A 17,362-nucleotide genomic window follows, 5' to 3' on the forward strand; every position below is an offset into this window, starting at 1 on the left:
GCTAACTCATCCAGACAAACAATCACACACCAAGAAATGCTTTACAGAATAATGGCATTCATGTAATAGAATCTACAGACTGTTATAAATGATTCCATAAGTTACTTTAGAGGACTGCGAAGCACATTCTGTATGCATTGAATTCCACAAGCACACACACACCCTCTGCACAGCAACACACCCGGAAAAAACTCGGTGGTATTGATGAAATGCCCATTTGAGAAACATGACCTCTGGAGCTAGACTGAGACAGGCAACCTCTCTCTGCTCTTTACCCAACCCAGAGTGCACAATCCTGGGCTGGGTTTAGCAGTGACACCCCCTCTCCCCCTCGGGGAATAGTCTGGATGGATCTCCTTCAGAAAGCTTTACTGACAGTTCAAAGGACATTTCTTCCTCCACTACTTTCTGAGCCTTGGACAGACTCTGTCTCTGCAAAGATTCCATAACATAGACACAAATATCCATTTGAAATAGAACCTGTCCATTGGAGAAGAGCGTTTCCCTAAATGATTGTGTCAGCTTACTAACAAAAGATCCTCATGTAGAATCACGCTACATACTGTACTCTCTCTCTCTCTCTCTCTCTCTCTCTCTCTCTCCCTCCCTCCCTCCCTCCCTCTCTCCCTCCCTCCCTCCCTCTCTCTCTCTCTCCTAGTGTAACCAAGCATACACGAGGGGTCAGAGTAAACCTGTGACTGGTGTGTGTGCCTGCGTCCATGCCTGTGTGTGTGTGTTCGTGCCTGTGTGTATAATACTCCAGTCACCACACCCTCCTCCTCCTCCTCAGCCCTGAGTTATGCAGCCTGCCTGAAGGAAACTGACTCACACACTGGAGTTGCAACAGAAGGAAACTAAGAATATCACGACAGAGTGACTAACTAAACCTGCCATGAAACCAGACCACACCGGTCAGCATGAGTTAACTAACATATAAAACTAATAGACGGTATCAGTAGCCGCAGCACCTGTACACATAGAAATGTCACTCTGTGGAATGAGGGGCTTTTTGACGTTATGCATGTATGTACTCAAGGAGACACAGCCCATTTGGATATACTGCCTTCAACAATATGAAATACATTTATAAATAAATACAATTATGCTGTTTCCTTCTATATCAATTTACTATCGGATAATTCATTGGCTTATAGCCCCCTTTTGGGGACATTCTCCACTTTTCAACATCATATTCATTATCTCCAGCGCCAGGTTTAAAGGGGTTTAAAGGGATAGTTTAGTCTGGGACTTCCCCAGAGTCAGATGAACTCGTGGATACCATTTTTATGTCTCTGTGTCCAGTATGAAGGAAGAGGTAGTTTCACTAGCTAATGCTAATTAGAGTTAGCACAATTGCTAACTAGAATTAGCACAATGACTGGAAGTCTATGGGAACAGTATGCTAGCTGTTTTTGTAGACTTCCAGTCATTGTGTTAACGCTATTTAGCATTGGCTTGAGAAACTACCTCTAACTTCCTTCATACCGGACGCAGATACATATAAATGGTATCCACAAGTTCATCTGACTCTGGGGAAGTAGATAAAGGGCCTCTTGCCAGAATCCCAAACTATCCCTTTAAGCAGAGAAGAAAATAGAGTTGATCACATTCTACCCATCTATTACTGTAGTACCTGCTCCTAGTTGGGCCACCTCCTCCAGGTCCTTCTGAGTCTTGGAGGCTGCAATGGCTTCTGGGAGATTCAGGGTGAAGGGAAGGACGTCCCTGAAAAGAGAAGAGAGAGAATGATCCAACTATGTCTATAATGTCCAACAGATATTCTGGAGATTCCAAGAGTGGACATTCCCAGTCTGTATCTCCTCCTGCTAGCTGGACCTGTGTTCTGTCCTCAGGGTTGGTGATGTCACAGGGTGATAGAAGGGGTTTGTCAAAGCAAACACAACAGCCTGAACACCAGAGCAGAGAGATGAGGAAGAGAGTGACATCACTGTGTTGTTACAGACAACTCAATGCCAACTAACAGAGCCTTGAGGCCTCAGCTGGTGAATATCTTCACTAGCAATCACAATATGCTGACTAAAACATTCCTTCTACTGACAAATTTCATATGCAAGTTTTTGAGGATATTTTCCCTACTAGGTCCCTTGTTATTAATGAACTTTAACTCGGCCTGGAGTTTTTTCCTAGTCACGTCAAGTGAATAAGAAAATCTCCTGCCGCTAATGATAGTGAAGTATATCATTATATTCTGTATTTTTCCCAGATTGAAACTGTGTTGTGCTGTGTTGGGCATTACTGGGTATTACTGGACATTACTGGATATTACTGGGCATTACTGGACATTACTGGATATTACTGGACATTACTGGGCATTACTGGGTATTACTGGGTATTACTGGACATTACTGGACATTACTGGGTATTACTGGGTATTAATGGACATTACTGGATATTACTGGGTATTAATGGACATTACTGGACATTACTGGGTATTACTGGGTATTAATGGACATTACTGGACATTACTGGGTATTACTGGGTATTAATGGACATTACTGGACATTACTGGGTATTACTGGGTATTAATGGACATTACTGGACATTACTGGGTATTAATGGACATTACTGGACATTACTGGACATTACTGGCACAGTGGCACTACTTTCCTTTCATCTACTTCCCTAACCACAAGGGTTTTATGTCATTCCACTAGTGGGGTATTGTTGTATGTTTACTGTAAGTTGGTGTTTTGTCATTATTGGACATTACTGACATTACAGTTGTTTAATGTTTCAGTTTCTATTTCTCAGTTAAAACAAAGCTCTGACGTGTCTGTAGCTCTGAGCTGTCTGTCTGCCCAGCTGGCATGAAGCTGGTCTAAAACCAGAAGTGAGAAGAGGGCAGTTGAGACAACCTATGTCCTGAGTGCTTACTGCTTACTTAACACATGGTAACCGATAGTAAATCTACAGGTTATGATCTTATGGACAATTTTTTACTTCGCTATGCTGCTCCCCAGATTGCAGCTCCACTGAAATACATATTTAATTGGTCACTGGAAAAAGGTATGTTGGCAAATATATGGAAGCATGCGAAACTGTGTCCTATTCTGAAAGACAGCAAAGAACCCATTACTCCTGCCAATAGTCAATCAATTAGTCTATCAATTAGTCTACTCCCTTCACTCAGTAAGATATTGGAGGGTATTGTGAGTAGACAAATATGGGAGTACATGGAAAAGAATGATCTGATCATCCTTGACCGCTGGCTACGTCCCTTCCGTCTTCAAGAGAGCGAGAGTTGCACCCCTTCTGAAAAAACCTACACTCGATCCCTCCGATGTCAACAACTACAGACCAGTATCCCTTCTTTCTTTTCTCTCCAAAACTCTTGAACGTGCCGTCCTTGGCCAGCTCTCCTGCTATCTCTCTCAGAATGACCTTCTTGATCCTAATCAGTCAGGTTTCAAGACTGGGCATTCAACTGAGACTGCTCTTCTCTGTGTCACGGAGGCTCTCCGCACTGCTAAAGCTAACTCTCTCTCCTCTGCTCTCATCCTTCTAGACCTATCTGCTGCCTTTGATACTGTGAACCATCAGATCCTCCTCTCCACCCTCTCCGAGTTGGGCATCTCCGGCGCTTGGATTGCGTCCTACCTGACAGGTCGCTCCTACCAGGTGGCGTGGCGAGAATCTGTCTCCGCACCATGCGCTCTCACCACTGGTGTCCCCCAGGGCTCTGTTCTAGGCCCTCTCCTATTCTCGCTATAGACCAAGTCACTTGGCTCTGTCATATCCTCACATGGTCTCTCTTATCATTGCTATGCAGACGACACACAATTAATCTTCTCCTTTCCCCCTTCTGATAACCAGGCGGCGAATCGCATCTCTGCATGTCTGTCAGACATATCAGTGTGGATGACGGATCACCAGCTCAAGCTGAACCTCGGCAAGACGGAGCTGCTCTTCCTCCCGGGGAAGGACTGCCCGTTCCATGATCTCGCCATCACGGTTGACAACTCCCTTGTGTCCTCCTCCCAGAGTGCTAAGAACCTTGGCGTGATCCTGGACAACACCCTGTCGTTCTCCACTAACATCAAGGCGGTGACCCGATCCTGTAGGTTCATGCTCTACAACATTCGCAGAGTACGACCCTGCCTCACACAGGAAGCGGCGCAGGTCCTAATCCAGGCACTTGTCATCTCCCGTCTGGATTACTGCAACTCGCTGTTGGCTGGGCTCCCTGCCTGTGCCATTAAACCCCTACAACTCATCCAGAACGCCGCAGCCCGTCTGGTGTTCAACCTTCCCAAGTTCTCTCACGTCACCCCGCTCCTCCGCTCTCTCCACTGGCTTCCAGTTGAAGCTCGCATCCGCTACAAGACCATGGTGATTGCCTACGGAGCTGTGAAGGGAACGGCACCTCCATACCTTCAGGCTCTGATCAGGCCCTACACCCAAACAAGGGCACTGCGTTCATCCACCACTGGCCTGCTGGCCCCCCTACCTCTGAGGAAGCACAGTTCCCGCTCAGCCCAGTCAAAACTGTTCGCTGCTCTGGCACCCCAATGGTGGAACAAGCTCCCTCACGACGCCAGGACAGCGGAGTCAATCACCACCTTCCGGAGACACCTGAAACCCCACCTCTTTAAGGAATACCTAGGATAGGATAAAGTAATCCTTCTAACCCCCCCCCCCCCTTAAAAGATTTAGATGCACTATTGTAAAGTGGTTGTTCCACTGGATATCATAAGGTGAATGCACCATTTTGTAAGTCGCTCTGGATAAGAGCGTCTGCTAAATGACTTAAATGTAATGTAAATGTAAATGTAAATCTGATTACAGCCAATCAGCATGCTTATCGCAAAAAACATTCCACTACCACTGCATTGGTTGACATGACTGACCAGTGGCTCAATGCTATGGATAATGGCAGGTTAGTGGGTGTACTATTTTTTGATTTTAGTGCAGCATTTAATTTAGTAGATCATGACATAATTTTAACAAAATTAATGCATTATGGTTTTAAGGAGGTAGTATTGAATTGGGTACAGTCATATCTAACTGACAGGAAACAGTCCACCTATATCAATGGTTCATTTTCTTCCCCCCATGCTTTAAACTGTGGAATTCCACAGGGCAGCTGCCTTGGACCACTTCTTTATTTAATATATACCAACGACCTTCCTTATGCCTTACCAGAAACTTAAGCTACTATATTTGCAGATGATACTACAATTTATACAGCAAGACAATCAGTTCAACAGGTACAGCAAGCTTTACAAGGAGATTTGGAGAATATCAGGGAGTGGATTTGCCAGAACAAACTTGTTTTAAACACCAAGAAAACCAAAGTTATGTTGGTCTGTTCCACTAGGAAAAGGGAGTACAAATTGAGGAAGTGGCAGAAAGCAAACTACTGGGAGTGCAGCTAGACAACTGCTTATCATGGTCGTCTCAAATAACTAATCTATGTAAAAAAAATATTAAAACAGCAAGCATGATTAGAAGGATAGCGAAATATTTACCAGGAAAGATTCTTAAGCAAATAACACAAGCATTAATTGAGAGTCAGGTGAACTACTGTTCTGTGGTCTGGGGACATGCATCAACAAGTGAAACTAGGAGGCTGCAGATTGCACAGAACAAAGCAGCAAGGATTGTTTTAACTTAGAGCTAGGGGGCAGTATTTGGAAATTCGGATGAATGACATGCCCAAAGTAAACTGCCTGTTACTCAGGCCCAGAAGCTAGGATAATTGGTAGCATTAGATAGAAAACACTCTGAAGTTTCTAAAACTGTTAAAATAATGTCTGTGAGTATAACATAACTAATAAGGCAGGTGAAAACCCGAAGAAAATCCATCCGGAAAATGTTTTTTTGAGGTCACAGGCCATTTCAATGATAGTCTATGGGATATACAAATAAATATCTCCCAGATTGCAGTTCCTATGGCTTCCACTAGATGTCAACAGTCTTTAGAAACGGTGTCACAGGTGTCGTAGGGTAAAGACCAAGACGCAGCGGGAAAATATATACTCATCTTTTTTTTATTTGGTGAAGAAGGGAAACACAATAAACGTATACAAAACACAAACGAACTGGACAGTCTTGTCAGGCAAACAGCTAAACAAGCACAATCTCCCACAAACTAACAGGTGAAAACAGGCGACCTAAGTATGACTCTCAATCAGCAACAACGATGTACAGCTGTTCCTGATTGAGAGCCACACCAGGCCAACACAGAAATACAACACTAGACCAGCCCCCTAGAAATACAATACAAGAACATACCCAAGAACCCGGAACACCTAAATCAAACACCCCATCTTACATAAATACATATCTAATAAACCCCGAACCACTTAAATCAAATACCCTTTCTACATAGATACACCACTAAACCCAGAAACACTCTACACAAAATAACCCTCCATATAAACACATAACCAAAAACATGTACAACAAATACCCTCTGCCACGTCCTGACCAAACTACAATAACAAATAGGCCCTTACTGGTCAGGACGTGACAAACGGTTTCAGGCTTGTTTTTTGAAAAATGAACGAGTAGTTGTAGTTTTTCCAAGGTGTCTCTCATTAGAAAAGTAGTCTTGTCGCGTGTGTGAATGAGGTGCATGCTATTCGTTATTTATCTTCCCCATTGAACATACTATTCTCCGTCTTAAATTGTATCATTTATTTAGATATTAGAATACCTGAGGATTAATTAGAAACATAATTTGACTTGTTTGGACGAACTTTACCGGTAACTTTTTGGATTCGTTTGTACGCATGTTGAATGAGTGGATTACTGAATCAAGCATGCCAACTAAACAGACATTTTTGGGATATAAAGAAGGACTTTATCGAACAAAATGACCATTTGTTGTGTAGCTGGGACCCTTGGGATTGCAAACAGAGGAAAATCTTCAAAGGTAAGTGGTTTATTTTATTGCTATTTGTGATTTTGTGACGCCTGTGCTGGTTTGGAAAATAATTTTGATGTGGGGCGCTGTCCTCAGATAATCGCATGGTATGCTTTCGCCGTAAAGCCTATTTGAAATCTGACAATGCGGTTAGATTAACAAGAAGTTAAGCTTTTAAATGATGTAAGACACTTGTATTTTCATGAATGTTTATTATTACGATTTTTGTATTTTGAATTTCGCGCTCTGCAATTTCACCGGATGTTGTCATGGTGGGACGCTAGCGGGACACCTAGCCCAAAGAGGTGGAGATATGGTTCTTCTGTTGTAGTCATGCACAATGCTCCTGGTTGGTCATCAAGCAACAACATAATTGAAAAAAAACATACTTATTTTATTTCATAATATACACTATTTAAAACGGCCAAACTTACCAATCGGTTTTCGGTTGGTAAGAGACAGACAGAAAAGAGAAATAGGCGAAAGAACATTTCGATTTAGAGCAATAAAGAAATTGAATAATTTAACTGAGAAAACCAGAAACCTTTCAATATATAAATGTAAACAATACTTTAAAACCATTTAAATATAATACATAGGAAAATTGTGCTGGACTATGGTAGATGAAGAATCAATATATATTTTTAGACTGAGTATTTATTGGGTCAATATGTTAGTGTATTATGTCTGTTTGTAACAGTGTATTATATGTGAAAATGTGTTTGTATTATAAATTGTATTTTAATGTTTAAGGACTCTGGAAGATTCGTCCAAATGAGGACTAAAAGAGATCAAAATAAAAAAAAATTAAAAAAATCTAACACTATTATTTCCATCCATCCATTTCCATGCAGTTGCTGTAGTTCTCACTGCAGTGGAATGGCAACAGAAGGAGGAATGACGGAGGGACGGAGGGAGTGGGGATAGGGTGCGACGGAGGGCGGAGAGAGAGAGAAAGAAAGAGAAAGAGAGAAAGGGAGAGAGAGAGAAAGACAGAGAGAGAGAGAGAAAACTTTGAGAACATTACTGTACCTGCTGATACAGTAGAAGGCCACCAGGCGAAACAGGTCTGCAAAACTGATCCCAGATCCTTCCAGAGAAAAGGCTGCAACCAGAGGAAGAACACAGAGAATATATCAAAACTGTTCAGACTTCATTACGAGGCACAGCCAAATCTAGTCTTGGTTAGCTTCCATCTTGAAATATATGAGGAATTTCTCCCAATTGTTCTGTTAGGTTAATGTCCATTCTATTATACTACTTAGCAGGCATGCCCATTACATTTAATTCTAAGTAGTTGGATATGCAAGTTTGGACAATGAAACATTTGAGGCTAAATCCAACCCACATTCAAAAGGCCAAACCAGTCCAGGGAAGACACTTTATGTTGACATTCAAAAGGGGAAAATTCCTAGACATCCAACGTGCACATCTGGTATGTGATCATTCCCTGGCGCTACTACTATCCCATTACTCATGAAGTTGTTCTGTTGTAACCCCAACGGTGCAGTAAAGTACAAAAACTGTACATGTCTCTCCAAAGAGAACATGAGATTTTCATAAGATTTTCCCTGCAATAAATACAGTGTGTGTGTGTGTGTGTGTGTGTGTGTGTGTGTGTGTGTGTGTGTGTGTGTGTGTGTGTGTGTGTGTGTGTGTGTGTGTGTGTGTGTGTGTGTGTGTGTGTGTGTGTGTGTGTGTGTGCCTGTGTGTGTCTGTGTCAAGGCAGTACTGTTTTACGATCAAGATTAGCACTTTGAGCAATGTTTTATTTATTTTTTGGTTTTGTTTTAATTTCAAACATTTTTTTTGAGAGAGAGTCACATTTTTCAGCAGTGGTGGAAGCGTGAAACAAGTCAAAGGAATCGTCTATGGAAAGCAAACATAAACGAGAGAGTGTGTGTGTGTGTGTGTGTGTGTGTGTGTGTGTGTGTGTGTGTGTGTGTGTGTGTGTGTGTGTGTGTGTGTGTGTGTGTGTGTGTGTGTGTGTGTGTGTGTGTGTGTGTGTGTGTGTGTGTGTGTGTGTGTGTGAGTTTTGAGGTAAAGGCAGGATGTGACATGGTTAAAGGTACACTATCGTTCAAAAGTTTGGGGTCACTTAGAAATGTCCTTGTTTTCCATTAAAACATACATGAAATTAGTTGCAAAATGAATAGGAAATATAGTCAAGACGATGACAAGGTTATAAATAATGATTTTTAATTGAAATAATAATTGTGTCCTTCAAACTTGGCTTTTGTCAAAGAATCGTCCATTTCCAGCAATTACAGCCTTGCAGAATCTTGTTGTCAATTTGTTGAGGTAATCTGAAGAGATTTCACCCCATGCTTCCTGAAGCACCTCCCACAAGTTGGATTGGCTTGATGGGCACGTCTTACGAACCATACAGTCAAGCTGCTCCCACAACAGCTCAATAGGTTTGAGATCCGGTGACTGTACAAGCCACTCCATTATAGACAGAATACCAGCTGACTGCTTCTTCCCTAAATAGTTCTTGCATAGTTTGGAGCTGTGCTTGGGTCATTGTCCTGTTGTAGGAGGAAATTGGCTCCAATTAAGCGCCGTCCACAGGGTATGACATGGCGTTGCAAAATGGAGTGATAGCCTTCCTTCTTCAAAATCCCTTTTACCCTGTACAAATCTTCAAGTAGTACATAGCGTTGTACGGCAATTTCTCGCATGGAATAGCCTTCATTTCTCAGAACAAGAATAGACTGATGAGTTTCAGAAGAAAGTTCTTTGTTTCTGGCTATTTTGAGCCTGTAATCGAACCCACAAATGCTGATGGTCCAGATACTCAACTAGTCTAAAGAAAGCCAGTTGTATTGCTTCTTTAATCAGGACAACAGTTTTCAGCTGTACTAACATAATTGCAAAAGGGTTTTATAATGATCAATTAGCCTTTTAAAATGATAAACTTGGATTAGCTAACACAATGTGCCATTGTAACACAGGAGTGATTGTTGCTGATAATGGCCCTCTGTACGCCTATGTAGACATTTCATAAAAAATCAACCGTTTCCAGCTACAATAGTCATTTACAACATTAACAATGTCTACACTGTATTTCTGATCAATTTGATGTTATTTTAATGGACAAAAAATGTGCTTTTCTTTCAAAAACATTTCTAAGTGACCCCAAACTTTTGAAAAGTAGTGTAGGTGACCTATGAGTACGGTCATGGTATGATTCATTGTATAGGCTTTTTGTTGTCTGAGAAATGCACAGCTGGGTGAATTGAAAACATGTTGAGTCATGCATCTGTTGATAAACTATGCACAGTAGCTGAATGTGCTATAAGTAAACGCTCCTTTTGCAAAAGACAATTCATCATTTGGTTTAGGTACTAGCCCGGGTCGTCATTGTAAATAAGATTTTTTTTCTCTTAATTGAAATGTTAGGATAAATAAAGGTTCAATGAATTGAATTGAATGACGAGGCTGTGTGTTGTACTATAGCCAATCAGGAGCGTTAGCTGGGCTTTGGGACGTCACTGCTGGATGAATAGAGGTTTAGTAAAGAAAATAAATAGGCTGCACAGTGTTCCATTATGACACTCACTGTACTGACTCTCTCTGACAGGGAAGTCACAGACGCTGGCTCCTCCTGAGGCGTCATCATCACTGACCCTTAGAGACAGAACTTTCCTCTGAAGAGTGGATGACTTCCTCACCAGGAATACCTGGACAGGAGAGAGAGACAGACAGGTTCATTAAGGGTTGACCTTTCAAAGAGTCACATCAGTGACAACCCTAATCCACATGTTCACACCTGTCCATCGGCTTTAATCACCTTTTCTGTTCGTATTCGAAAATGATAATATACAAGCCCGACAATAACAAAGGTCATACTGTGACCTCATGACTCTTGAACCTTGACCCTCTCACCCCTGGAGGCTGCTGCAGCAGTATACGTGTGGCCTCCGTGTCACTGAGCGTGAGCAGTAGCCACACGGGGTGCGTATGCCTCAGTCTGTCCAGCACGCTCATCCGCCTACGCAGGGAGTCGTACCCGGAATCCCTTTCACCACTGGTGCCAGCGCAGGGCGAGGACTGGAGGTAAACCCCGCTCACCTCCCCCTCCAACCTGATAGAGAAAGAAAGGGCGAGAGAGACAGAGACAGAGAGAGAGAATGTGTGTGTGTGAGCGAGAGAGAGAGAGAGAGAGAGAAGAGAAAATAAGGCGCTGTCTCCATCTTTTGGTGAAAGAGTACATGATGCAGTGTCCCACAAAGAACCATCTAGGATGTGAATAGTGACGCAAATAAAATGTAGTCTACTATCCCTTTCATTTGCCTCACTCAAGGCTCCCCATCACTAAATGTCTGTGTTACTCTATCCAACTACATTGTTGAAACAAATCACAACAACTTATATTCAAACATTGACAAAAATGTGTACTAAGAGTCCTAATAAGATAAAGAAGCAAGAAGAAGAGGATGAAAGGAGGAGAGGAGGATTGGACTTACCCCTGTAGAACCATAGGGTATGGGTCTCTGTCCTCTGTTGGGGAGGTCTGGACCATCTCTTGCTTCAGCTCCCCTATCTCCAGCGCAAACGTGTCTATCAGCTACACACAGAGGAGGAGAGAAAGAGAGGGACTGAACAAGTGTACATGGGAGAGAAGGAAAGAGGGACTAGGTCAGAGACAGAGGGAGAAAAGGAGGAGAGGGTGAGAAAGTGAGAGCAAACGAAACAGTATTGTGAGTAAGATGGAGAGAGAGATCTAGAGTGATCAAGGTAGAGGTAAAGAATGAAAACAGACATTGAGAAAGTTTGAAAGTAGAATGAAAAGAGAGAGGTAGAGAGATAGAGAGCAAATGGAGAAGTGTCCCTCACAAACAGATAGGGAGGCACAACATGAGAAAGCCAGGAGCAGGGAAATGGTTAGTCACTTTTCCTGTGTATACCTCACTTCCCTCCCTGGGACAGGAAACACAGTGTATCTGCACGCACAGTGAGGCGAAGACTTTTGGAGGATGGCCTGGTGTCAAGAAGGGCAGCAAAGAAGCCACTTCTCTCCAGGAAAAGCATCAGGGACAGACTGATATTCTGCAAAAGGTACAGGGATTGGACTGCTGAGGACTGGGGTAAAGTCATTTTCTCTGATGAATCCCCTTTCCGATTGTTTGGGGCATCCAGAAAAAAACTTGTCCGGAGAAGACAAGGTGAGCGCTACCATCAGTCCTGTGTCATGCCAACAGTAAAGCATCCTGAGACCATTCACGTGTGGAGTTGCTTCTCAGCCAAGAGAGTGGGCTCACTCACAATTTTGCCTAAGAACACAGCCATGAATAATGGTACCAACACATCCTCTGAGAGCAACTTCTCCCAACCATCCAGGAACAGTTTGGTGATGAACAATGCCTTTTCCAGCATGATGGAGCACCTTGCCATAAGGCAAAAGTGATAACGAAGTGACTCGGGGAACAAAACATTGATATTTTGGGTCCATGGCCAGGACAAACAAAAACCTACAAATTCTGATAAACTCCAAGCATTGATTATGCAAGAATGGGCTGCCATCAGTCAGGATGTGGCCCAGAAGTTAATTAACAGCATGCCAGGGTGGATTGCAGAGGTCTTGAAAAAGAAGGGTCAACACTGCAAATATAGACTCTTTGCATCAACTTCATGTAATTGTCAATAAAAGCCTTTGATACTTATGAAATGCTTGTAATTGTACTTCAGTATTCCATAGCAAAATTTGACAAAAATTTCTAAAGACACTGAAGCAGCAAACTTTGTGAAAAATAATATTTGTGTCATTCTCAAAACTTTTGGCCAGGACTGTAGCTTCGTACCAACTGTGTTACATAATCTGACCACTAGGTGGAAATATTTCCCACACCACAGACCCCCTAATCGTTTGTTCTGAGTAGAAGTCGCCAACAGTCACAGATCTAGGATCACCTTACTGTTTCCCAATCCAATCATGAACGATTGGTGGGGAAAACACAAAACTAACCTTAGATCCGCTAATCTATTGCACTCCCCATAGCTGCACAGTCCAGACCACTGAAACCACTAACCACAGACCACTGGTTCCCCCTGTTACTACACTATAACAGGGACTATGTGGAGCCAGCTCTGTCTCTGTCTCTGGTGGTCTGACGTGTTTTACAACGTTAGTCAGCAAAGACAGAGCTGAGTATAGTTCTAAACTGAAGAGAGACAAACAGAGAGCGAGAGAGAGACAGAGAAAGACAAAGAATGACAGTGTCTGAAAGAGAGAGAGACAGAGAGAGTGAGAGAAAAAGAAAGAGGGAAAAAGAGAGAGAGACAGAGAAAGAACAAGAGAGTCTGAAAGAAAATTAGACAGGGAGAGAGGTTGAGAGAGGCCCCTCTCCCAGAAAATGAGGTCAAATTAACACATTTATTATGAAAGGTCTTCAATGGCCTACTCTGGGCATAGTGCCCTGCTATGGAACTAAATGGCAGCATGAATACAGGCCCTGTTTCAGCCCAATGACTTTTATAGAGGAACCACTTATATATTTTATTTAGCGAAAGCAAAGTCCCTTAGCCAAGCGATTGCTTCCGGTCCTGCTGTGTTGAGGGTGAGTACACCTCCGCTGAGTTTGTAGATTGGACAGACTTCAAAAATGTGGTGCATGGTTTGCTCTACCCCACAGGCACATGGGGGCTTGCTTTAATGCCTCTGTAGCCATGAAGTGCTTTGGAAGGCTAATATCAAGTGCTTTCATGGCTCACATCAATACCATTATTCAAGAAACCCTAGACCCACTCCAATTTCCATACCGCCTTAACAGATCCACAGATGATGCAATCTCTATTGCACTCCACACTGCCCTTTCCCACTTGGACAAAAGGAACATCTATGTGAGAATGCTATTCATTGACTACAGCTCAGCATTCAACACCATAGTACCCTCAAAGCTCATCAATAAGCTAAGGACCCTGGGACTAAACACCTCCCTCTGCAACTGGATCCTGGACTTCCTGACGGGCCGCCCCCAGGTGGTAAGGGTAGGGAACAACACATCTGCCATGCTGATCCTCAACACAGGGGCCCCTCAGGGGTGCGTACTCAGTCCCCTCCTGTACTCCCTGTTCACCCATGACTGCACGGCCAGGCACGACTCCAACACCATCATTACATTTGCCGATGACACAACAGTGGTAGGCCTGATCACCAACAACGAAGAGACAGCCTATAGGGAGGAGGTCAGAGACCTGGCCGTGTGGTGCCAAGACAACAACCTCTTCCTCAACGTGATCAAGACAAAGGAGATGATTGTGGACTACAGGAAAAGGAGGACAGAGCACGCCCCCATTCTCATCGATGGGGCTGCAGTGGAGCAGGTTGAGAGCTTCAAGTTCCTTGGTGTCCACATCACCAACAAACTAACATGGTCCAAGCCCACCAAGACAGTGGTGAAGAGGGCACGACAAAACCTATTCCCCCTCAGGAGACTGAAAAGATTTGGCATGGGTCCTCAGATCTTCAAAAGGTTCTACAGCTGCACCATCGAGAGCATCCTGACGGGTTGCATCACTGCCTGGTATGGCAACTGCTCCGCAAGGCTCTACATAGGGTAGTGCGTACAGCCCAGTACATCACTGGGGACAAGCTTCCTGCCATCCAGGACCTCTATACCAGGCGGTGTCAGAGGAAGGACCTAAAAATTGTCAAAGACTCCAGCCACCCTAGTCTTAGACTGTTCTTTCTGCTAGAGCACGGTAAGTGGTACCGGAGCTCCAAGTCTAGGTCCAAGAGGCTTCTAAACAGCTTCTACCCCCAAACCATAAGACTCCTGAACTTTTAATCAAATGGCTACCCAGACTATTTGCATTGCCCCCCCCCCCCCCTTTTATGCCGCTGCTACTCTCTGTCATTATCTCTGCATAGTCACTTTAATAACTCTACCTACATGTACATATTACCTCAACTACCTCGACTAACTAGTGGCCCCGCACATTGACTCTGTACCGGTACGCCCTTTATATAGTCTTGCTATTGTTATATTACTGCTGCTCTTTAGTTACTTGTTCCTTTTAATTCTTATTCGTATTTTTTAAACTGCATTGTTGGTTAGGGGCTTATAAGTAAGCATTTCAATGTAAGGTCTACACCTGTTGTATTCGGCGCATATGACTAATAACATTTGATTTGATTTGGCCAGGCATGGGCCGTGGACAGTCCTGAACCTATTGAGGGTGGACCACTCCTTCCTGGGGAGGTTGAACCTACTGGTGCCCCAGGAAAATGCTGAGGAAAAATAACACATATCCTTCCCTCTCTCTCTTTATCTATCTTTCTCTCTTACTCTTCACCCACCTCTTTCTTTCAATTATTTTCCCATTTGTATCAATCACATCGCATTGGATACAATGCTTTTTCCCTCTCTCACTCTCTTTCTCTTTCCACCTCTCTCTCTCTCTCTCTCTCACACAGTCTTTCTCTCTCTCGGGAGGGCTGTGTCCGACAACAATGCCGTCATTAATTCTAGCTCTTTAAGGAGTGCAGATTCGGAGGTAAGCGATTCTCTGCATGGGCTGAAGTTAAAGCCATGATGATGGAGTCAATGGGGAACTATGTTGTTTTGACCTACAGAGAGCGCTTTCACTGGGGCTAGGGAGAGTGGAGAGAGGGAGAAAGAGAGGGAGAGAGAGGGGATGGAGAGACAGAGGGAGAAAAGAGATAAGAAGAGACAGTACAATCTCACGTCTCTGTCAGTTTATCCATTCACTCTGTAACTCTTCACATTGCACACATCCATAACCTCATCTCAATTCTCTATTTACTGTAGACACCTTGTGTAAACGTTATCAACTTAAGCAACAGTATATGGCAAAATATGCAACAGTTACAGTATAAGGCATCCTTCTATTACCGGATATATATAGCGGATAGCACACCGCAGTCATAAAGACTGGGTAAGAGAACGATTATGACATGACGATTGGATTACTCTCAGAGGCAGTTAGTGTGGTCTGACTAAAGAGGGAGAGATGAAGGGAGAGGATACTGATGGAAGAAACAGCAGCAGGAAACTAAGACACAATGGAACGGACTGTGCTCATTATGTCTCTAGGAATAGACCGTGTTCCTGAAACAACTTCATGAAAGGGTTTAACCAGAGACTGCATAAAGGGCTGACAACTACTCCATGGTGTGTGTGTGTGTGTGTGTGTGCGCGCGTGCGTGCGTGCATGCGTGTCTTTGTATTTTATGGTTGCTGTGTGTGCATTTGTTATGATTCCAACGACTGCAGCAGACATTGTTCAAACCTCACACTCTCCATCTGTCCTCAACTTGAGCGCTATTACACTATGTGGCAACATAAGATAAACCTTGGAACAAAAGTAAGCTAAAGAATAAACTTAAGAGTAAACTTAACTTACCTTAAAGAAGCTTTCTCTCCTGTCCACATGACAGTCTAGTCTGGGCAGCGTAGCAGACATGCTTAGGTCTGAGTCTGTGAGTCCATCTGAGACCTACACTCTCAGAGAAAAGGGTACGTTTAGGGTACAGTATTTTTCCCTGGGGTACAAAAATATCAAAATACACAATATATCTTCAGAGGTACACATATGAGCTCACATGCCACTGTTCGGTACCTTTTAGGGTACACGTCTGGATAATCTAGTATAATGGTAAATTTTTATACAATCATCGGAGGTATGGCTTAGTGGGGGCGTGGCTTTCAGTTAGTTATTTTTGGCCACCCGTGATTGGAAATGTTGTACCAGTTTATATGGTCTGTGGTTACGTTAGTTCAAGTGTGAGCATGTCTGCTGCCAGTTCTGAAGTCTTTATAAAGGCAACATAAACGCATGTGACAATAAAGAGCTGTAATTAATATTGTAGCAACCTTAACCAAACACTGAGCAACCTTGTCAATAGGTACCTCTTGGTGTACTGGTTAAGGTGTTGGCGTTGCTGGACGCAGGTTTGAATCCCGGTTGGAACAAACCACCGAATTTGCTAAATTGGTGTCAGAAGTGGGATGGCGGAGAGGCGCGTACACATGAGGGCCTTGGTATAGAGAAGTGGTACATTTTGTTCCACTTAAAAGGAACAAACGGCTTCGTCACTGTGGTGGTACCCTAAAAAGGCAGATTTGTATATTTTGGCTCTTTTAAGATACAAACTGCAAGACTACAATTACGTACCTACAATTAATGGAACAATGTATGTCACCTTACAGGGTACCACTACAGTGACAAGCGTTTGTACCACGTTAAGTACAATTCAATACTTTTTTTCTGAGAGTGTACATGGAGTCAAGCACCAACACATACAGTTGATGGTGAGGCTGATGGAAATTCAATTTCTGGCCACATTGAGAGAGCAGAATCTTGTTGTTGGAATTGATGTTGTTCTTCTTCTTATAGGCTCTACCAGGACAGTATGAAACTCTCTCTGTCTCTCTAATGTAATATCATCACCTACATCCCCTTGTCTTATCTCATCCCTTTCTCTCTCTCTCATCTTTGTACTCTCTC

General features: G+C 43.2%; 1 protein-coding gene across 2 annotated transcripts in view; it reads right to left on the reverse strand.

Moving 5' to 3' along the window:
- The window catches only part of LOC106564701 (ras and Rab interactor 2), a 48,389-nt gene that overhangs the window by 16,902 nt on the left and 14,125 nt on the right, over nt 1–17,362 (reverse strand). For both annotated transcript variants that reach the window (XM_014130965.3, XM_014130967.3), the window contains exons 3-8: nt 16,259–16,351; nt 11,359–11,459; nt 10,778–10,976; nt 10,452–10,572; nt 7,922–7,994; nt 1,634–1,725 (exon numbers count right to left, since the gene is read on the reverse strand). In XM_014130965.3, coding sequence (XP_013986440.3) covers nt 1,634–1,725; nt 7,922–7,994; nt 10,452–10,572; nt 10,778–10,976; nt 11,359–11,459; nt 16,259–16,351 — 679 coding nt within the window. The remainder of the gene's footprint in view (nt 1–1,633; nt 1,726–7,921; nt 7,995–10,451; nt 10,573–10,777; nt 10,977–11,358; nt 11,460–16,258; nt 16,352–17,362) is intronic.

The sequence above is a fragment of the Salmo salar genome, chromosome 12, assembly GCF_965601325.2.
Source record: "Salmo salar chromosome 12, fSalSal1, whole genome shotgun sequence".
NCBI lineage: Eukaryota > Metazoa > Chordata > Actinopteri > Salmoniformes > Salmonidae > Salmo > Salmo salar.